The following is a 24,149-nucleotide window of genomic DNA, read 5'->3' on the forward strand; positions in this document are numbered from 1 at the left end:
AATCGGTCCTCATTTATGTCCAAGACACTCAATAAAAATCTTTTTAAACATTTTATCATTTTAATCCTTTGATGTTTCATATTTTAAAAGTTTGTGTGCTGCTGCGGATCCATGTGATAAGCAAATGCGCGTTGTCATCCCGTTTATAGGCGCATATTACTAACGCGCTCATTAAATAACAAAAGCAATATTGCGCCATTGACTTTGAGCAGGTTTTAGTTGGTCAGTGGTGTCGTCTATTTTATTTGCCGCAAAATAGCAACGCATCAACAATGCGCCTGAACACACCAGAAGGCTCATGGGCGCAAAATTGGGTGCAAATGTTATCTGCAAAGACTTTTCTTTTTTTAGCTGCTAGACCAACACCTCATGTTCAGAATCCTCAACGATGATGTTAAAGGGTGCACCATCAAGCTGTAAGTCTTCTCACCGAAGGTCTTCGTGACCTTAATTCTAAGACAATGAAGCAGCGCAGCTCTCATTATTCCTTACGTGTCAGCATTAAACCGGGCATTCATTTCTATGATGTGAGGTGTAGGAGGGGCGAGGAGGCTGTTCGAAATGCGCTATTTATTGCACTACTATTTACAAAATTAACTTATTCCTTATTATAATAGCAAACAAGAGTTTTAAAAAATATATTTATTTTATAGGTCAAGTATAGTGATAATTGCAACATAATTTACTCATTAGGATAACTAATAGGCTTTATTGGATAGGCAAGTGGGTGGGCCTAGCTGACAGGTATAGCTACGCGACTGCTGTTGAGGTCCAAAAAAAGTCCACTATATGGAGAAAAATCCTGCAATGTTTTCCTCAAAAAAAAAGCAGAACCAAAAGCAACCATTTAAAGTCAGACTGTGCCTATACTCTTGTAAAAGTGTATTTCTGACCTTACCATCATTGATCACAGCTGTCCACATTTGGTTTTTCTTCTTACTGGCCTGCCGGTCATGAGACTGACACTGCTGGTCTCTAAACGTGGGCAGACCTTTCGAACAGGGTGGTCCCTCACACACTTTGTGCTCCACACTTGCCTTCTGACAGTACTTTCCTCCTGGGCCAGGCCTGGAGCACCAGAACAAAAAATACAATTATACATTTTGTCTATATTAACAATTTGTAACAGCACTGTAACAAGCTCTCTCCTCAGCAAGAAAATTTAAATGATGTTTTTCTTTTTAATAGAAAAACCCTTAAAAAGGAATTAGATTACCCTTACGCAGAACATAACAGTAAAAGCAAATAAAAAACTGCACTTTCAATACCTTTACAAAATCCAGATCTGCAAAGCTAAATTGTTTGTTTGTTTTTTTGGCCCAGGCTTTGTTAGGTTAAGTATGATGTAAGTGTGAAGAAGTCAGAACAGGCACAGAGAAAGCTAATAAAACCGAATGTAAACAGATTTATTTAGAGAAACGAAATGAAAATGACCAATAATAGGGAAATATTACTCGCTGTGGACTTGGTTTAGTATGGTGAAAAACAAATCACTGTTACCACAGTTACCCATTTATTTTTATAAGGAAAATTAAATGATCACAAACCAGAAAACAGCAAGCCAACTAAATAAAAGAAGCTAAAAGATTGCTATGAATATAGATATATGCAGATCAATGACAAAATAAGGAAAAATCAAAATATAGTAGACTTTCAAATATTATTAACACAGGTTAAGAAAATAACCCAGAACATTCCTTAAATTTTACAAGAGAGTAAAGATAGACAGAGGCATAAAAAGCCACAGTGACAAGTCTTTCTCATCTTACTGATCAAAGATGTTTTTACTATGAGCAAATGGGGCGTCAAACTAGTGCTCCAACAGCGCACGTGTCACTGACATAAACACGAGTTTTGTCTCAGCTAGATTAAAGTCAAGAAAACTTTACAACTATTATCATTATTTGCGCATGCCTCGAGAGACCACTGCACTTGAGAAACCTGCTGCATGAGCACAGAAAGAGCGAGCGGGTGCGAGCCAGTGGGATTCACTGGCGCTTATTATGAAATTACAGAAATTACTCGATCATTTGTTATGAGTGGATTATTTTACATGTTTCTCTGTCAAACTTAATCTAACATGCGAGAGTGCCAAGTTAGCCACGCCCACTTATTTACATTCCGCGGTATGCACAAAGTAGAATAATCTGTTACGTCCACTGATCTATAGACCGTTTCATCGGGTGCACGTGCGGTGACGTGATAAGCGTCTGGTCCGAACTTTACATCCGGTTTCTGTTTGTTTAAAGGTCTGACTAGTTTCTGAAACTGAACTCTTACACAAATTCCTCGTAGAAAATAACAAATGTTATGCGGTGGTTATAGATTGATTGTGTGTGTGTGTGTGTGGGGGGGGGGCATGCGCGTATCAGGTCTTAGACATAATACATGCATATAAGGTGTGTTCGACTTCATGCGGCGCTGCGCAGACCGATCGGTGGCTGACTTGAAGCAGTGCATTCCGGTTAGTATTTTTGTCCGACTTCAGCTGGCGCTGCAGGCACGTGATTGTGTCATATGGCTTTTTAAGTACCGCGAGAGCGATTCGAGATCAGCCGCCTGAGTTAGCCAGCGCAGTTCGCGAAGAGGAGCTGCACGGGCTGTAATGACGACACAGCTGTTTCACGATTGGTCGGATTCACCACATGACAACAATCACGTGTGTTTCGTGTGTATTTTCACGCCCTCGGTTCCACAAATGCTCACAAATCTGTATTTTTATAACAGTTAAAGCTCTTTTCATGTAGTCTCGATGTTATATTGTGTCATCTTCATCAAAATAAAATGGATAAAAAACGTAGACCCCACTACATTGGTATTTAAATAATATATGCTTATGTTAAACTTTATTCTTGTAAAAACAGATGCTGTAAGCCTCTTCAGTTCCACTCATGCTCATACACGGACATTCAAAACAGTATAATTCACTTTTTATGTAGTTTACATGTTACAAATCATGTTTAATGCGATTAAGCAAGCAAACGGCACGTGATCAGCCATGCCTGACGTAAATGCAGCAAACTACGGGAACCACAGCGCGTCCGACTTCACGTCTCCGTTTTCAGCCCCTCCCCGCCTGCACTCGGCTAATCTCGCCGATCGGTTACATCCAGCCACAGCCGATGTCGAACACACCTAAACATACAGTGTGAAGCAATGCTTAGGTTACTTAGCAACGAAAGACGCTCTGAAGTGCCAACGCGCTTTGAAGAGGAGGAAAGCGGCACGGTCACGTGAAGCAATTGTCCGTATGTGCTTGGCAATTTCGGTGGCTGCTCGAGCCGAGCCCCGGAGCACACAGGGGATCGGCGCATATCTGCGTGTTTATTGTAGCACTTCCACTCATGAAACAACAAGTGAGAAACGTTTTTGGTGTTATAATGTTTCCACGCTGAAAACGCATTCTGATGCTGTACTGCTAGCGCAGATTGATACTTTTTCGTGACCAAGAGAGAACAGACGTTTCTCAATCTGAAGGCTGCAGCCTCCAGAGGTCGTGGCTGTATATGTCATCAAGCCTGGTTTATTATTTTTAGACATTTGCAAGTCATAAGCGTATTACAACAATGTTTGATTAACAAAGAATAATAGTCAACTTTATAATTGTTAATGTTATGAAATAAGACAGTCTTGCAAATTCGACCTCCGGAGGCTACAGTCTTCGGATTGAGAAACGGCCAATATCTTTCCTCATTGTTCCGCCCCCAAGCCAGCGGGTCATCACTAATATCAGTTGCCTTCCCTTGCAAATTAGCTCATTAACTCCGTGTCTGTTAAGCGTTCTATGCACAATCCAGTCATTTCTATAGATCAGTGGTTTCGTCTGACATTTTATGTCACGGTAATGGAATATACACTCATCGGCCACTTTATTAGGTACACCTTACTTGTACCGGGTTGGACCCCTTTTGCCTTCAGAACTGCCTTAATCTTTCGTGTCACAGATTCAACAAGGTACTGGAAACCTCAGAGATATGGTCCATATTGACATGATAACATCACGCAGTTGCTGCAGATTTGTCGGCTGCACATCCAGGGCATGAAGCTCCCATTCCGCCACATCCCAAAGATGGTCCATTGGGTTGAGATCTGGTGACTTTGGAGGCCATTTGAGTACAGTGAACTCATTGTCATGATTAAGAAACCAATTTGAGATGATTTGCGCTTTATGACATGGCACGTTATCCTGCTGGAAGTTGCCATCAGAGGATGGGTACACTGTGGTCATAAAGTGATGGACATTGTTAGGAACAATACAGAATGCTGAATTGGTACTAATGGGACCAAAGTGTGCCAAGAAAAGATCCCCCACACCATTACACCACCAGCCTGAACCGTTGATACAAGGCAGGATGGATCCATGCTTTCATGTTGTTGACGCCAAATTCTGACTCTACCATCTGAATGTCGCAGCAGAAATCAAGACTTATCAGACCAGGCAACGTTTTTCCAATCTTCTATTGTCCAATTTTGGTGAGGCTGTGCAAATTGTAGTCACAGTTTCCTGTTCTTAGCTGTCCGGAGTGGCACCCGGTGTGGTCTTCTGCGGCTGTAGCCCATCCGCCTCAAGGTTCCACGTTTTGTGCGTTCAGAGATGCTCTTCTGCATACATCGGTTGTAACGAGTGGTTATTTGAGTAACTGTTGCCTTTCTATCAGCTCAAACCAGTTTGGCCATTCTTCTCTGACCTTTGGCATCAACAAGGCATTTGCGCCCACAGAACTGCCAATCACTGGATATTTTCTCTTTTTCTGACCATTCTTTGTAAACCCTTGAGATAGTTGTGCGTGAAAATCCCAGTAGATCAGCAGTTTCTGAAATACTCAGACCAGCCCGTTTGGCACCAATAACCATGCCACGTTCAGAATCACTTAAAACACCTTTCTTCCCCATTCTGACGCTCGGTTTGAACTTCAGCAGATCGTCTTGACCATGTCTACATGGCTAAATGCATTGAGTTGCTGCCATGTGATTGGCTGATTAGAAATTTGCATAAACACACAGTTGGACAGGTGTACCTAATAAAGTGGCCGGTGAGTGTACGTCATACCACTACTGTAAGGGTAGATTATTTAGCATGATGTGAAACAACGATTGGTTTTTGCCAGCTAATTGTTGTACCAGTGCCGATTAATCAGTAAAAGCAAAATATTAAGTAATTTAATATAAAAGCTTGGAGTATAGTATTATTTTTACAGGAACGTACGCACACGGTCGAATGCACAGCCTTTGCAAGGTATAGTTTATTTGACTTATATGTGTAAACAGACGTTCGACACATGCGCATGTAATGCATCTCCTGGGTTACATAATACATTTTTCTACTTAGATGTTGTTATCAAAAGCTTGCATTTTTAAACCGTCTTAAGAAGGTTGCGCTTTCAGGACAACAAAATAAACGAGCAGCCAGACCACATAAAAAGTTTACCATTTATGGTTGAAAATGTTGGAGTTTTCTTCCAAACACTAAAATCTTTTAAAAAATCTGTTAGCAAACGACATTAACTATCCTCTCCATTCAATTTTATTCATCTTCTGTCTTTCTCAGTTAGAACGTGACTTTTACAGTGTTTTTCCTGTACTTTTTTTCCTTTTCCATTTGCTTAATGAAACTCCAGGAGTTTAACAGCCCAAGGTGGGCCCATGCTCCAAAGAATGATTACCTCACAAACACAGCAAAGAACATGCGTTTTGAACTAGGGTTCGCTATGTGCTGGCAATAACCAAAAAGCTGAGTTTTTCCCTCTAAAATATTATGTCATGTTTCTAATGTATAACAAACCCATAACAAGCTCTGTCAGGCTGTGAGAGGCAGATTTTAGAAGAAAGAAATCCTTAGAGGGAGAAGTAGAGCGAAGAAAAAGGAGGTTTGTGCCAGGATTATTGCGGGGCAGGGGGTTTGGATAGTGACTAAGCCTCATCAGCTCTGGATAGGGAGTGCAGTGAGGTTACGGTGTGTGCGTGTTCATGAAAATGGGGAGAAATATGGAAAGGCTTACGGGGGATTGTCGCATTTCCTCTGCCTGAAACGTGCTCCGGTGCCACACGATCGACTGCACATGCTCCACGCGCCCCATGGACTCCAGTCTCCATCCACATGTTGAGGGATTGGAGTCTTGCTGACACACTCACCGGCCCTGCACCACTGACACACACACATGCACACACACCTGTTTGTTAACTTAGCTATGTGTATAAGGACAAAACATAGACTTCTATTGTTTTTAGGGCTGCAACAACTAATCGATAAAATAAATAAAAAGCGATAATGAAATTTGTTGTCAGACAACACGCGTCTGCTTCATACAGCATGAACTCTGCACTTATAATTAAAGTCAGACATGTTTTCTTCATACAACGCGAGCTGCATGTTTATCAGGTGCTTCTTCTTCGCCCTGCGCAACAAGTTTGTTTAAAAAGTTGTAAGTTTTAAATTGGGATACTTCTAAACTGTTTCTGCAGGTTTATGTTTTTGTGTGAGCTAAAGATGAAAGGATTTGGTTTGTTAGTTGTTGGTATTTGGGCGGTGAATCGTCACTTTGGGATGCTTTTGGGCTAATATTGGGCTGGAATAATTCATTGGGTTGGTTTTGTTACGCGTATCTGGCAACCCTGACAAGACGATGACGAAAGCAAAAGCGCAAATAATTTCATCCTTTAATAAAAGTGAGTTTGTATTTGTTTAATTGTTGTAGAGTTTTCATAAAAATAGCATTAAACCACAAACTAAGCATCTGTTTTAAAGTAAGGGGGAAATCAAGGTCTTATTACTGTAACAACGCATGAATATCACAGTCATATCATAATGGCTTATTTATTTTGTCAATAATAATGTAATGTTAATTCTCACCAAGGACTAAAGTTAAAGATTAAAATTTGTGGCTGTTTTTTTCCACCAGCACATCCCTGAAGACTCATCCCTGAGTTTGTTTGTTTTTTGTTTATGTTTTGACATTTAAAAATGTTTTACTATTTAAAAGCTGCACAAACTTTTTTAATTAAGGCTTAACATATCAAAACGATTATATTAGTAAAACTCTGTAGTTGTGTGTGGCTTTTATACTTTTAAAAGTACACTTCTACATGTGAATACCTTATTTTAGTGCCCTTATTTAGCTATAATAAGTATAAAATGTAATTAAATAAAATGCATGTTTTTATCCGATTAGCCGATTAATCTGAAAAATAATCGCTTGATTAATCGATTATGAAAATAATAATTTTTTGCAGCCTTGATTTTTTATAAATTAAGTTTATTTAATTTAAGTTTGAAGCCTATTAACTCTTTCCCCGCCAGCATTTTTCCAGCCAGCCAGCGCTAGCATTTTTCATGATTTTCACAAAAGTTTAATGCCTTCCAGAAAATGTTTTTCTTTAAATATATAAAGAAACAATATATCAATTGAAAGAACAGACCCAACCCGTTTCATCCTACCTAATTAATCTCTTTTTATCACCTCTCAAATATGGGTAGGTTTCTTCAAAAAACCCAAATTTTGAGCTAAAGCTGAGATTATTCCATTTTTGTGAAGGACTTTTGCTAGAGATCAGATGCAGAGCGATCTTTAAAACATACACTTTCTTTAACTTTCACGTGAGGCGCTACTTCCGGGTTGTATAAGTTGCGGAAGTGGATAAGTTGCCTGGTGGATAATAGCGGTATTGCGGAAAGCCGGAAATTCTCGTCATTGGCAGGAAAGCGTTTTCTCTTAATTGACGAATTATCTCGTCAATGGTGGCAAAAGAGTTAATAGCCGTCCCTCCTTCACTAAACTTAAAGGCGCTCTAAGCGAATCTGTGTGATGACAATTTTTTTTTATGTTTGAACTGTTTTTAAACAAATGGAGCGTAGCCATCTCCTCCCCTCCCCTTCCCTTCCGTGCTTTCATGAATGCACCCACCCCCAAATCCTTCTTGTCGTTTATTGGCTGGACCATTTTGTTATGGTTTCTGGTGGTAGGTTTTGCCACTTTGTTTTTATTGCAGTTTGTCTACAGAGATCACGTTTTGTTACAGTTTGATCAGCGGGCAGGCAGCAAGCAGATAGTGAGGAGATGTTTGCTGTATGTAACAAAAAATGTTTTATAGTCTAAAACGCATGAATTCACTTAGAGCACCTTTAATTACAGAACTTAATAAAGCACCCCTGTATAATGTTCCTCAAACTTTACCGTAGGCTTTGTTCTTGGTCTCTGCATAATATATTTAAACATGTATTGCTGTCTTCACACTGCACATTGAAGATCAAATTTTTGACTTATGCTGAAGTCTCCAGCTTCTCTTTTTATTTTAAGTCTCAAATTTAATTTCCAATTCTTCCAAGACCAATTCATCTAAACTGTGTCTACAATAGCTTTCTTACTGCCTATACTCTTACAAAATGTCAACAGCTGTCTCATTTATTTATTTTTAAATAAAAACACTGTTCACCTTAAAGTTAACCTTGGAATAGTAAATATAGTACTATAATATCCTATGTAAATAAATATGTACAGTATGGCAATATAACACGTATAAGGCATTACACATATCTTTAAAATGCATTATACAGTCCATAATGGCTTTACTAACCAGTCCTTTCAGAAAAACGCTTTGTTTTTTTTGTGATTGTTGCGGGCAAAAATCCTCGATTTTGCGGCATGTTTTCTTAAAAAATGCGATGGAATATGCAGGATATTTATGCAATTTATGCGATGGAATTGCGGGAATTTGCGAAAAGTGCGAAACTTGCAAAAACTGCGGAAACTTGCAAAAGCTGCAATGATGTTCACGTCACATAATCACGTCACTTCATAGTGTTCCCATGGCAACAGAGGACACGGCTGCGCTTTTGGGAAGTAAATGCAAAATTTTTCAACTTTCTGCTAATATATATGTGACTTTTTGCTACGAAAATGCGGGGATTATGAAATCATACAAATCTGTAATTAATGCGGCGAAAGTGCGTCGTATTTGGAAAAAATGCAGTCCCGCATAAATATGCGGACTTTGGCTGATTATGCAATATATCGCGTTTTTCTGGAGGGACTGACTAACACAGTGAGTGCTTTCGGTTAAAAATAGATATACTTTCTATACTTCCAATAGTATCTTTAGCTACATTAGCTCTACAGCATGCTATCAAACACATTTTTAATTTAGGTTAATTTAGCTTTTGGGTACAATTAATCAGTCAGTCAGTGGCTGTGGGCGGGCTTTATCAGTGTGATGTCACATTAACAAGAGAATCAAAATGGCATGTCTAATGAGACTGCTTTGGTTCAATAAAGGGACAAAAAAGGAATGGGTAAATTTTGTCTCTGCCAAAACATATTTACCTCCAAACATCTTGTAAAAGTGGAGTTTGCATTATATGTGCCCTTTAAATGGATGTTTCTTTAAAAGTAATAGGCAACATCAAAAGAGCTGTGTTATTTTAATATGTACCTTGTCAGCACCACATTCTGTGCCATCGAGAGGTGGATCCAGTTTAGTCTTACATGATGCGTCTCCTTCAACCAAACACCAGAGACCCGCACACATCAGGTGCTGAAACAACAATCACAGTTTGCAGTTAAGGCGAGAAAATTAACTTTATGCAAATGAGAAAAGACATTGAGTCCATCTCGTGTGAGATACTAGATGTGATGGACTTGTCCATGTGAGGTCTGTGCCCATATACAAGGAAATTATTAAAAAATGATGCATGGAAAATCGTGGCAGGAATTGCATTATGAATAAGTCAGATTCATGAATTATGCATTGCACTTTCCAATTTATATACAAATGCTTTTCTTTAATAAGGTTCATTTTTAGCAGCAAAAATATTTTTGTTATATTTTTTTACTGCCTGTATAAATCATGTGTCAAATCCTTAAACACTGAAATAATACTAATTATTATTTATTTCACATAAAGATCTTTGCATACAACACATGTAGCATATAAACGTGCATGTTCAGTGCAGGGTTTGGTCTAAATTAAAACCTTTTAGGAGTGATTTGATATTTAAAAACTTTAAATTCAAAACAATTTACTTAAGAAGACCGTTACCTTGTTTTCCTTTAAGTGTCACATGTTGTTCAGCAAAATGTTACATTACAGTTAGTGTCACATAACCATGATGTTTGTAATCCTGCAAACATTTGATGTATTAACATAAACATTCCCATCTTAAACAAAGAAACCTTTTACCCTAAGGCCCTTAAGATGGACAGAATTTTCTATGTCAGTGTGACAAGATGTCCATTCCCCCAGCATAAACACTCAATCACTTTTTCCAATCTTAAAGTGAGAAACATGTCAAAGGTTGCAAGACGGATATTACAAGGCTTTTTTATCCATCATTGTAGAAAGCTTTTATGACAGCTCTAATGCTTGAAGATGACCACTCGTTTTTCTAATTATTGTCTTACATACAGTGGCAGCCCCCAAAGTTGGCAAGAGAAAAAAGCTAACATGTTACCAAAAAGTTAAATATATAATGCAAATTAATACAAAATAAAATCATTTAGTTGTACTATTTCACTGTTATTCATGTTAATCATTTAAACAACAAAATGAGTTTGTTGTGTGTGTGTCATGTTTGTGTGTCTGGGGCGCACCCCTAATGAGTGTCTATGTAAGTCAGTAAAAAGGGTAAAAAATGAGGCTGAGCTCTAATAAGCTGGTTTAGGATCCGCCTTGGGGCGCAGGACTGTGCGCCCCAAACCCTCCCACTTATGTTGTAAGCGAATCAATATTGTTTGTTTTTGTCTTTGACCCCATGTGATCAGATTGTTCCCAGAGTCTCATAACCGTGTTGCCATTTAACTGCTAGATACAGTACTGATCAGTGAAAGCAAGCGAAATATCTTGAGATAAAGAAAATATGATTTTATGCTTACACAATTACCCTTTACAAGGCGTTCAGTTGAAGAATAAATAAAGGATTAAGGAGCTTGGACCAGATTGAGCAGCAGGAAATGATCATGGTCGAGTTTACACTGTGTGCTTTTCCAGAACTTATGGCAAACGAAGATGGCTAACGTTAGCAGGATGCTACAGTAGGTAAGTCATCATGATATTTATTCAGTAAATTAATATTGTTTTCCCTGTTTGCTGTTTCAAAGTCTGCGTTCGTTCATTACTGATAATAAACCCATATTATAACAAATTCACAGATTAGTAGTACATTTATTTCATGCTTTAACAATTGACTTCAACTGTAACATTTTCATCATTTTAGCTAAGCAGTAATTCTGTTTGTTCTGATGGATGGGGAGCAAGTGATGATTTGAGCATTTACAGTCAATGATTACATGCTCAGAAAAGCATGAACTTACTCGTTGAGCAGATCAAATCGAGCCTGATATGGCAGCACCTGCCATACGCTCTGATGTTCCCATTGCAGTTGCAACTTTAGACCTCCGGTGATCTACAAGGGATTGTGTGGGAGGTGGGATTGCGTGGAAAGTGATTTATGATTGAACCTGGCATTTCTTTTATGTTCCCAAACTGTTACAACTGTAACTTTGACAGTTTTATATCTTTACTAGGTACGTGGGGAAATTATTTGAAAGCTGGAACAAAAACATGACAGCCTGTAGGGGCTGCATGCAGGGGCGTCATGCACCTATTTTTATTTTTATGGGGGCACTGGTGACTGTCCTGGCTTACTTGTACTATTGGTAAAAGAAGGCATGACTAAAGTAAAACAACACTTTTTAACACTTACATTTATGCTTTACCACTTCTTATATTCTAGCATTCAAGTTTAACATTTTATTAATACTGTTTGTGCATTCCCTGTGAATCAAATCAAAACTTGAAATTGCTACCGCAATGCTCTAATATCAAAAGTAGATTTTCACACATGGAATATGAATTGCTCAGATGCAAAAGCTGCTAAACGTCATCTTTGTCAAAAATGCGTTAATGATATTAACCGAATGCTCTCAGCATTTATTATACGTTCCTCAACCACTTTTGCTTCAAATCTGCTTAATCCTGGCCTCAGGCTATTCAGAAATACAGATTTTTGGAAGATGATGAAAAATGCTCATTTACAAGAAAACATGTCAGATGCACTTAGCGAGATTTGTGTCTGAGCTCTTCATATACAGTATAACGTTAATGCAAAATATGATGTTTATGTACACTGCATATCAGTATTGGTGTCGAGCTGAAAGACACAAACCTCCATATCAGTGCAAAAGGTTGCGTTGGTGCCGAACAGAATCTGGCACTGTTCGTCAGCGCTGTAGTGCATTCCGGGTAGTTTGGCTGGCAGGCGAACAAGGTAGCGGTTACGGGGGTCTGTGTGCAGTAGACAGGAACTCGACTTGGATCTGAAAGAAAATTAGATGTCAGGGTAGAGGTTCACTGATATTACCATGAATGTGAGTTTAGGAAGTGGTACTTCACATTTTACTCAATAAAGCTGTCAGGAGAAATACCTCCCAATTCCTTGAGGGGCTAGAGGTACATCCCATTTTTTACAGGTAAAATCTCACTGTCTGAAAGCCCACTCATTTTGTACATCTGGTAAAAGTAGACAGCTTGTTAGGCCACAGTTTACTGAACAGCACTGCCATTTCCAAGCTCTTATTTATTGAAACTTTATGATTCTTAAATGTGTCTGCTTGCTGTAAATATTCTATTCTAAAAGATGACGGTAAAAAAATTTGGTTTCATTTAACTCTTTCCCCCATTGACGCTTTCCTGCCAATGATGAGTTTTTTATGGCAATTTCCACTATTATCCACTAGGGGGGCGCACTTACCCAACTTATAAAACACTAAATCATCTACGGATCCAAAATCAGTAAGTACTGTGTCTTATGTTTTGATCTTTGTTCTGAATCTTGGCCCGTATTCATAAAAAATCTTAGCGCAAAGAGTTGCTCCCAGTAACAAAACTCTAAGAAAATTCTTACAAATGATTCCCTTTAAAAATAAATAAAAAATCCTAGTTACAAAAGTAATTCAGAAAACATTTATCCCATGAAAGAGGTTGCAATGTCCAAAATTGTTAGGAGGATCGACAAGGACTTCTACAAGTGGACAAAAAGAGTAAAGGGAGGCAAAAAGTTTTGCACAAAATGCACACTAATGGGTTAAAGACAAAACACATTATATAATGCAGGGATCATGTTTGTGACCGATCTAATTATGAACCATGCTAACATCTCAGACACAGCACAGAAATGCCATAGTGGCAAAAATAGAAGTAATCACTACATTAAAGGCAGGATAGGCAGGGATTATCTAAAAAACTTTTTTACAAATTTGTTTAAACTGTCTTTATATACCAATACATAATTAAAATGTAAGTACTCTGAAAAAGAGAGTATAAAACTTGAGTGTCTGTAGACCTTTCACTGCTGTTTCCATTCGGTACAAAACAAATGACTATCACTCTCTCTCGCGACCATGGCACCACCCCTGTTGCTACAGGATCTGCCCACACATGCGCAGACCCGATTGATTTGAAAGTGCACGAAGCACTCTAGGAAGAGCAAAAGTATGGCAGAGAAAGATCGTTCAGAACTCACTGTACCTGCATATGCAGTCAGCGAAGGCAAACAAGGCAAAAAAAGAATAAACGATGAAATCAAACGAGAGTAAATATTGTGTGGCTTTTCCTCGAATTGCAATGCGGTAGTGGTATTGTCTCTGAAGGGTATTCCTCATCAGAGTCAACAATGCTAAAACTTGTATCAATGTCTTATAAATATAACTAGCCCGTTTGTTACCGAATCAAACTAAATATATTTTAAAGTGCCCATATTATGAAAAACACACTTTTTCTGGGTTTTGGGGTGTTCATTTGTGTCTCTGATGCTCCCACACGCATACAAACTTGGAAAAAAATCCATCCATGCTGTTTTGAGTGAGATACACGTTTCTGAATGTCCTCTGCCTTGAGTCTCAGATTGCACAAGTTCAAACTCAGCGCCGTTGTGACGTAAATAGCCGTTTCGTCACATTCCGTTTGAATTTTCCCGCCCACAACCCCACTCGCAGGTCTCCACCCACCAGGTAGCTAGAGTGGACAGAGCAGTCACTTCGCTGATACCCTCTATGCTGTTATCATGTCTCACGGAAATAACAGCGCTATTTGGATATTATGGATTATACTCCCGCTTACTTTAAAAAACAAAGTTTAAACGCGTGTTTATTGGAACCTAAAGAGTAATCTTATATACAGTGTGTTACAACGCAAATAGTCCTCAGATTGTAGGTGATAAGACGTTCATGCAAAATCTGATGTAAACAACAGACTATGTATCTATATTTCACGGATTATACCCATTTGTGGACAAAAATGGTCATTGGATTTTTTTGGACATTCATGGATCATTCACACATATGAAACAGACTTGATTAGATTCGTGATTGTTATATCAACACAAAAGGTAAGAAGTCACGTTATATTTTGCATGTTGTCATCTTCTGTTTAACGGCTTTATTTTACAATTCTACATGAACTAAGTAATAGTGCTTTGCCAAACTAAAAGTGTTTTGCCAAACTAACCGAGACCGGGCCTTACTGCCCCGGCTTTTCTGATGAGGCTAACGTATCCCCGAGTCTCTATCACTTTCCCATTTGCTACATTTTAAATCATATCCATTACTGAGTAAAAATTTTTTTTAAAAAGCAAGGTGATAAAGACACGCAACGGATGATTGATGGGCGGGGAACGCGCAAAAAGAACCATGGAGACGGACAAGGAAGGCACGCGCTAATGCAGACCTGCCTCAGTTCAAATCTTATGAAAGAAACCCCTGGTCATATTTAAGCGACCACTTTCCACTGACGCAAAGCGAGTATTTCATTCCTATGAAAGGTAGGATTCATGCTCTCTTGAGTACGAAATTGCCGACCGGGTTTTACCGCTCATTTGCACAGCGCGTTTTTAACACCATGCGCATTATCTTCCGAGGTCTAGCAGCTTCGCGTCAAGTCAAACACAACTTCAGAACGTCCTCGAGAATGTGCAGGTCATTAGACGTAGGAGAGAGAGAGAGAGAGAGAGAGAGAGAGAGAGAGAGAGAGATAGAGAGAGAGAGAGAGAGAAGAATAAAGGTCTGACATCAGGTACCCAGGTCAGGGAAGCTAGAAGACAATAAACATGTCAAATGTATATAGCCATGGCACTCATCTCATTATATGCTCATTTAAACTATATATAGTTTAATAAAATAATGTGTTACCAGCAATATATCAATTACAACATAGTGATTGTATTTAGCTGCTGACCTTCAAAAGTGCATAACTCACATGTAAAAATCATTAAACAATTCCATAAAGGTTTCTTAGTTTAAAAAGCTTTTTATTTTATTAACTTTTTGTTATTGCACTTTAATTGTAAAGATGTTCCTACAATTAAAAACAACTAGTTTGAGATTTATATTCCCTTGTCGTTTTTGTACTAGAATCCTCCACCTCTCCCCGCTGTAAAAAAAATTAACTTTTACTCCGAGTGTATTGTTGGGACTGCTACATCACAATTGACTCTGGAATCATTGTGTGTCATGAGTTTCTTCTCCTGGAGTGTACTTATTAGTGATACTTTTTGGTTGATTTGTCTGTTGGCAACATAAAGTCTCGTTCCCGTCTCTCAGGGAACCAAGGTTACGATAGTAACCGAGACGTTAATAATAATATATAAAAATAACACAGTATGGTCTGTACTGCTCACGATACCACTGCACGGGCACATGACGTTAGTAGTGGGGCGTGATCAAAGGTAAATATGTAATGACCACCTCAAAACGTCACAATCTGAAATGCACTGAAACAGAGGCTACTAGAGATGTGTAACAATCTTTTCCTACAAGCTATTTCGAGCAAACAACTTTTGAAACATGTTTTATGGAACTCATACACCTATTTAACTTGTGAAAAGCAGTCATAATATGGGCACTTTAAACTTTACCAGTATTGATATGCTAGCTTGATAGTGAGTACTAAAAGCTATCCTATTTGTTTATATTCATAGTGATAAAGTTAGGTGTATTATTACATTTGATTGTGACATGATGTTACTACATGCACAGCGCTACTTCCTCCGCTTGTCTGAGGTAAATGCTTCTCCCAGCAGAGCAGGTCAGGATTGCACGTTAATGTGTTTTGGGGGCGTGGCTTAAGAAGAAACCCAGAAGGGAGGGGGTGGAGTGAATGGAAAAATTAGCTGTGTTTAAAACAGTCGTGAGAGTACTACAGGCACTCGATTTTTATATTCTCTTTTTCAGAGTACTTACATTTTACTTTTGTATCGGTATATAAAGACAGTTTAAACAAATTTGGTGTTTTAGACTTTTTTAGACTTAAACCTGCCTACTCTGCCTTTAAGTTACAGATTCAGCAACTGGAAAAAATGCAACTATGCAGCAGAGATGATTTGGGTTATCATTCATTGATGTATTATGTATGATTGTACAGCACTTTGGTACAACATCCTATTGTTTAAATAGTGCTTTATATATAAACTACTACTACTACTACGCCTACTACTACTTGTATAAGCAAAGTGATCACACAAACTTACAGAACGTTGTGTCCTGGCAGTTTATTTCCTATTAAATATGTTAAGTATGACATTAACAGCTTGGTACATAAAAAATAAAGTAAGTAAATATATATTAGCGTGTGTGTATGTGTGTGAGTGTGGAAAAAAGTATACCTGTAATTTCAAATAATGGCTTATAATAGACCCTATTCTTAAAAGCACTCTTTTTGTTTCGTCTTGGAAAACCAACAAATTACAGTCTTCAAAATACTGTCATACATAGTAACAAGGCCAGCCCTGCCTTCTTACTAAGAAAAAGGTTTTTGTATTTTCCTTCCTTTTCCTAAGTTTCTCTCAGATCGATTCTGAATCGTTCTGAATCGCCCTGATCTCTAACAAAAGTCCTTTACAAAAATGCAATTATTTATTATTATTTTTGGAAAGCATTAAACTTTTGTGAAAATCATTAAAAAAAAAATGCTAACACTGGCTGGCAATTTGTTTAAAGTTAAAAAGTAAGATACCTGGTTGTCATAAAATTAACCAAAACCAGGGGATGGAACGGCCTGTTTAAGAAATCTGGGATAATTTTAGAACGTATTAGAATAAATATAGGATCAATTTGGTAAAAGTAAAGAAAAACTTCATATGGAGTATTGAATAAATAAAGGTATAAATAATTTATAAGTACAATGTAAAAGGTGAAAGTTGTTCTACTTAAAACAACCATATAAACTTAAATTTTCTCACATTTAATTTTCTCATTAAAAATGACATTAATTGGTAACACCTAACATATTTATAATTTTCAACTTTTCAGACATTTTTACTTATAGACAGTTTCAGCAGTAACAACATAAACAAAGGATTTTGTGGAACACACGTAACTTCCGGTAAACTTTACTAAGAATCAGTAAAAACAAAGTCCTTTAAGAGTAGTTTATTTCTGATAACAAGCACAATAAACAACAAGTAGATTACCTTAGTTCATATTTCATAGCTAAAGCATATAAAAAGTACACTGAGCTAACGTTGCTGTGTAAAATGTGTACTATAATGTATACAATGTTAAGTACAAACAGGCTGCCAAACCTCACTTCACATAGTGTTGATTCATGATCACCTGCCCCCTTTCTTTAGGAAACCAAAATTGTTTTTTATTTTTGTCCATTTTAGCCACTAGCCAGACCATTAAACAAACAGAAACCGAAAGTAAAGTTCCGACTAGATGTGTAACAGCGACAGCACGTGCGTCCCATAAAACCGTCTAGAGTTAGAAAATTTAAGTTGATCCAACTTTTACTTTTTACATTGTAAACTGTAAGTATGTATGACTTAAAAAAAACAAATTAATAAAAATTATGACTTTAAAACTGACATCTGTTTGTTTTATGACCAACTATAAACATGCCATTTGCTTTATATCATGCTTCACACAGAGTGTGCAACAAATCTACTTTAAAGAATCGAAAACAACAAAAGAAGTGTAGTTTTTAAACATGTTTGACACTTTGCTTCGAGTCCCTCATCAACGAAAACCGCCAATTGTAAACTCTTATCATCTATGAGTGTGATGACCTACCTTTGGGTTTCAAAGCCAATCAGATGCTGAAAAAAATTGTACGCTTTCACACAGCAGGGGTGATTCTGATTTTCCATTTGTGTAACATCATGCTATGCATTAAACAGGGACCAGAGTAAAGTTTTCTCATAAAGTTTTGAATGTGTACATGAGTAACAATGTGCATTTGGTGATCATACCATGTGACATTCAGCGTCTTTTGCCAGGGCTTTAATGTACTGTATTTAGTACACATATTTTTGAGGTTATATTATGCACTCTTTGGTACCAATATGTACGCCTGAGATACTAATATAAACTTCTTTGGGGTGGTTTCCCAGACATGGATTAACTTAAGCATGGACTAGGCCTTGATTCAATTAGGAAATACTGTATAACTAGTTTTAACAAAAATGCCTTAACTGGCTAAAAATAACATAACTGGCATGCATTTTGAGGCTAAACAAAGGGCACTGATGTATTTTAAGATATGTCAGTGCAAGTTGTTTTCAGTTTGGACACCTCTTACATTTATTTTAGCCTAGCAATAATCTAATCCCTGTCCGGGAAACCGCCCCTTTAGGTGCAAAGATATACTATTTTAAGCATTTTTCAGACAGTAGCTTCTTTCACACAGTAATTCTGGTAAATTACCATGAATTTACCAGAATGAATTTACCAGTAAATACAAAAATGTGCTGTTCACACATGCAGTGACGTTCCGTCTTTTTACCAGTAAGACATCAGTCACACATCAGTATCAAAATACCGGTAAACTTGGAGAGAAAGCGGAAGTTACCTGTGGCGCGCGGCCGGCGAGCTCCGTCCGTGTCGTATTTGTAAACGGCGGGTAATGACTTAATATCCACGGTCCGAATTTTGTTGTTTTCACATCCGTGGCAAACGGTCGCGAAGTTGCTCGTGACCAAACAACATTGCGTTAGGCGGCGTCAAACGGAACCTGCGCGTTTGCACATTAAGCTTCACAGATGGTGTGCTAAGGACGTCTGCAATTTGGCAATTAGATGGTAAGCTGTTTTAAACAACTTTGGTGAAGAAATGTGGATGTTAACTTCAGGTGTGCTCGACTTTTAAGCAACATGTATGTGGAAACGTCCGTAAACAGTCTGGGGGAAACCGCGTCACCTGTATAAAAAACTTTCTGATTGGCCCGCCCGATCTGTCAGCGCGGTCTGACGTCATCTAAATGCCGGTAATGCTATATTTTTCGTTCACACACAGCGCTTACCGGTAAATTACCGTTAATCTTTCAACCTGTCTTACTGGTAAATTGGGAGCACTGATTTACCGGAAAGGTTTTGTTCACACATGACATGTTAACTGCAATTTACCAGTAAATTACCAGTAAAGACTGTATGTGTGAAAGGGACTAGTGTTTAGTGCTGGTGTCTCCACAAGGCTTTTTTATTTGGTTAGTTAGCAATAGTTTTGACAATAGTAGTTAGTCTACTAGCTGGACCAGCACCAAATCAGTATACACCAGCCTAGAATAACACAGAATTTTTATTGGTGCATGCGTCCTTAAAATATTTTTAAAATGAAAAAGTTCAAGTATATTCTCCCTGGCCTTGCTGTTAAATATGTGCATATTATGCAGCAAAATGCTGTTTAAAAAGGCAGCTGAAAAGGTTTTGAAAAAGGGTGAATATAATTTAAAATGAGATTTGCACCACTCAAAACTTTATTATTATTATTATTATTATGTCAATGGTGCTGTATTCCCACATATTTTGTTTTTATAGAGCCGGAGCAGACATTATCAAGTATGAACTTTGGGAATAAACTCTCTTTGTTAAACGCCTATATTTTGCTTTTCATCTTTCTCAAGGACATAAGCCAGAGTCACAAACAAAAAAATGAATAAAGCCCATATTTATTTTGCTAAAAACAACTGAACCGAATGCTGGTTTTGAGTTTTAGTCCAAAGGGCAAAATGTCCAGAATCTTACCTGAGGAACTTTTCCAGGTCATCACGACTGCATGTAGACCAGGAAAGGTCGCTGGGGTTACGACCCTTGACCCATTCACCAGACATGATGTGAGAGTGGCCTGTGCACCTGGGATGGTCATCGTCGTGGCTTATCCCTATGCTGAACAGAGAAACGGTAACATACTATAAATGTGATCTTTTCTGTAAAATTCAGGCTTAAGTCTCATAATCAAATAATTAGAACATTAAAGGAAAACACCACAGTTTTTCAATATTTTACTATGTTTTTACCTCAACTTAGACTCATTAATACAAACCTATCTTAATTCAATATGTGCATTTAATCTCTGTACAGTGCGTCGTAAATGTGTTAGCATTTATCCTAGCCCCATTCATTCCTTAGGATCCAAACAGGGATGACTTTAGATGCCACCAAACACTTCCATGTTTTTCCTATTCAAAGACTGTTACATGAGTAGCGACATGAGTAAGTATGGTTGCACAAAACGTCGTTTTTAAGTGGATAAAATATGAGAACTATATTGTATGGCGGAAGAGCACTTAGTTTTCTGCACTTCGACCTCAGGCACAGTAATATCGATGGAAGTTTGAGCAAATATTGACTATGTGCTTAAAAAATCGCCACGTTTTGTGCCAACATACTTACTTGTGTAACTACTCAAGTAACAGTCTTTAAATAGGTTAAACATGGAAGTGTTTGGTGGCTTCTAAATTCATCCCTGTTTGGATCCTAAAGAATGGGGCTAGGCTAAATGCTAACACATTTACGACGTCCTGTACAAAGATTAGAGCATGCATTGAAAAAAGATAGGTATGTATTCATTCGTCTAAGTTGGGGTAAGAACCAGTGTTGTTTTCGTCAACGATGACGACAACGAAATGATTTTGTTGATGCACCTATTTTTTACGACGCTAACGCGACTAGCTAAAAATGTTTCTAAGGTGACAAAAACATGACGAGACGCTTTCGAGTTTTCGTTGACGAGACGAGACGAGACGGAACGAAAATGATTATTTGTCTGACGTTTACAATGCATGTCATTTCTGCCTATTTTGCGTGAAATCTGTCTGTTTTTAGCTAAAAAGTATCAGCAATGCTGCCACTTCATATCCTTGTTTTGGGTCAACTCTCGCTGCGTTCCAACCCGCTTACTTCCATACTATATAGTAGGTAAAGAGTACTAGAAGTAGTGCTTTTTGCCTACTATATAGTATTATAGTGTGCGGTTTGGGACGCAGCGACAGTCTCACTCACGCCCACCACCCGGCTACCGCCATTCCGCGCATGCGCACCAGATTTCAAACAACAACACACCTGCGGCTGTGGTGAGTTGGAAGGACCGTGGCGGTGACGCCAATAAACGGAACATGGACATTCTTTCAGTATAATCCCTCAAAAAAAAAAAACGGAATGCATATTGGGAGACGACGGTAAATGTGGCCACAAACTAGATGGCAAGAATACCACCAACCTCACGCGGCACCTGAAGGCTCATCACGCTAATATTTTTTGTAAAGGTAACTAACAAGTCACGCTGTTACCATATCATATACATTCAATTTTACTTGACATTCGGCTTGTGACACATTTCATGGTAAGCTTAATGTTTTAAATGTATCTAATTGTCAAACCTAAGCCCATTTCCAATACTTTTTGTGGTGTATTTAAATAACTAGGCAAAGCACTTATTAATCTTAATTAATTTGTTAAAGAATACTTTTTTTTACTAAAATTGACTTAAACTTGAGTAAACCCTTTATGCGTTTTCGTCGACTAAAACTTGACTAAAACCTTTTTGTGTTTTCGTCGACTAAAACTTGACTAAAACTATCAAGTTTATAAGTGACTAAAATGTGACTAAAACTAAAAAGCATTTTCGTCCAAAAGACTAAGACTAATGCTGCGTTCCAGAGTCCATAAAAACCAGTGGGAAGTGGGACTTATCCTACCTCCAACTAGGAAAAGTGCACTGGAATGCCTGTCGAAGTGGAACCTCCTACCGGCGAACTCGGGGAGTTACCACGACTTCGCAAAATTAAGTCGGAGGATAATGGCGGCGCCCATCGAGTCTCGCGTCGTAAGAGGTAAAGTGTCAACGAATAGGCTATAAACTGTACTTCTCTGCTTGTTGGGTTGTTTTAGACACTGTAATTTGAACACAACTTGTTTTTTATGTTATGGGGTGAAATTGTCGTTATTATCTGCTAGCATGAAGCTTAGCGTGGCGGTCGTCCATGTTTTCTGTTTACGTTCCACTTCAATTGCCTGGAACGCTTTCAAGTAGGAGCTAGTACACTTCAGGAAGGATAAGTCCCACGTCCCACTGGTTTGGATGGGCTCTGGAACGCAGCATAAGACTAAAACTAAAAGGGCTGCCAAAAACAACACTGGTAAGAACATAATAAAATATTGAAAAACAGTGGTGTTGTTCTTTTAAAGTTTGATTTCACATTGATTTTAATCTTTGACGAGACCTTAGTCAATGTTCAGACAACTAAAAGACTTTAGCTGGGTTTCATTAGTAGTTTTAGTGTATATAATTATTTATTGAATTACCATGAACATTTTATTGTATTGTAAAATGTAACTTAATAGGACATAAATGAGTTTTGTTGTAATACATGTATATTCCCCTGCTCCCCATGCAATAAATATTAGCATTCTTGTTAAACAAAACTGTACAGAACAAAACCTACACTAGAGTCAGAAAGGATGGTAACAATACACTTTCTGTTAAGCTCTGACCCACATTTCCCAAATTAAAAACAACCAAAAGTGAAGCAGCGGCAGTGAACATAGGAACTAATAACGAGAGCGGTGTAGATTTCTGGGGTTTGTCTTACCCCCGCTACAGACTGAAGCAATAAAAGTCCAAAGATGCACATTTAGCACAAAAGAAATCAGATAGTTGCCACGGAGAGCTAAATTAACAAGGGGAAAAATGTGACCGTTACACCGATTTCTTTAAAGCTTTGACATGGATGGGTGAGTTTTTAGTCAATGGGGCGATATAGTTAATAACTGGACTGAGATCACAATCTAAATAGACATCTTTCTTGCTCTCACACCCCTTTAAACTAAAACAATAGTGGGAGGTTCTAAAAAGATGCCAAATGCCTGTTGTGATGTAGTTGTTTAAGTGGAAAAATGGCGTTTCACTGCCAAGCTAATAACACTGTAAGCTAAACACCTTTACTAGCCAAATATTCTCACAGACATACACAGAACCTACAGTAAAAGCCTGGAAAGGGAAAACAAAGGTTGTAGGTTTAAACTGATAACAGAAATGATACTTGAACTGTACCAATTATATTTAAAGCTTTACAATACACCTACGCTATGGGTCATGCACGGTCAAAGATAATGGATATAACAAGATTGAGCACTGCTATTACTATGAATAGCAGACAATGCAGCGCTCATTTTGGCTGATCTGGTGATGGAAGTCCCACCTTACAGTTAAAAGAAAACTTTGGTCACATTTATGCCAGAACTTAAGTCTCTCTTAATGCATGAACCATATGCGAAACATATCTATGGCGTGCATGACCGTTACCATAAGATGATGTTTATCGTTAAAAAAGTTTAAAAAATATATATATATATTTCTAATTAAAACCCATCATTTCACTTCAGAAGACATTAAAAGATAATTCCGGTATTTAACACTTTGAGTCACATTTCCGGTTTGTTTTGGATGAACTACAGTAATGGACACTGAAATTTTGACAATGGGTCGTGTCTTGACTTTTTGACTTGTTTAGAAGCGTCTCTTGACTGCTTCAGAATGGAAGTCAATGGCCATGCACAAACATGTCATTAAAACAACACTTAACGTTGATTTTCAAAACTGTGCTAGTCACCGAGTGGTTCGTGGTGTTCGTTGATGATTAAAAACAAATATATCGGCACAATGTATGATTTCAACCCGCGTTATTTGCTATAGTGGAACTATTTATTCAGATACTTCACAACCTTGTAAATACTTCCGCTCTATATTTGAATCTGAAGCGTTAGCACACTCACGACCACTTGATGGCGACAACCACCTTGTTGTACAAGGACGCTGAACGGAACTCGGTGTCTAGCATATAGACAGTCACAATCGATCTCAACTTCAAACCTAAGGCTGGTCACTGAG

The 24,149-nt window shown here is 38.0% G+C and overlaps 1 protein-coding gene across 3 annotated transcripts in view; it reads right to left on the minus strand.

Annotated features, from left to right (window-relative positions):
* The window catches only part of adamts17 (ADAM metallopeptidase with thrombospondin type 1 motif, 17), a 244,291-nt gene that overhangs the window by 128,844 nt on the left and 91,298 nt on the right, over window positions 1–24,149 (minus strand). For all 3 annotated transcript variants that reach the window (XM_055187083.2, XM_055186975.2, XM_055187023.2), the window contains exons 9-13: window positions 20,006–20,146; window positions 12,158–12,308; window positions 9,427–9,528; window positions 6,000–6,145; window positions 899–1,068 (exon numbers count right to left, since the gene is read on the minus strand). In XM_055187083.2, coding sequence (XP_055043058.2) covers window positions 899–1,068; window positions 6,000–6,145; window positions 9,427–9,528; window positions 12,158–12,308; window positions 20,006–20,146 — 710 coding nt within the window. The remainder of the gene's footprint in view (window positions 1–898; window positions 1,069–5,999; window positions 6,146–9,426; window positions 9,529–12,157; window positions 12,309–20,005; window positions 20,147–24,149) is intronic.

Source organism: Misgurnus anguillicaudatus, chromosome 21 (assembly GCF_027580225.2).
Source record: "Misgurnus anguillicaudatus chromosome 21, ASM2758022v2, whole genome shotgun sequence".
Taxonomy (NCBI): Eukaryota; Metazoa; Chordata; class Actinopteri; order Cypriniformes; family Cobitidae; genus Misgurnus; species Misgurnus anguillicaudatus.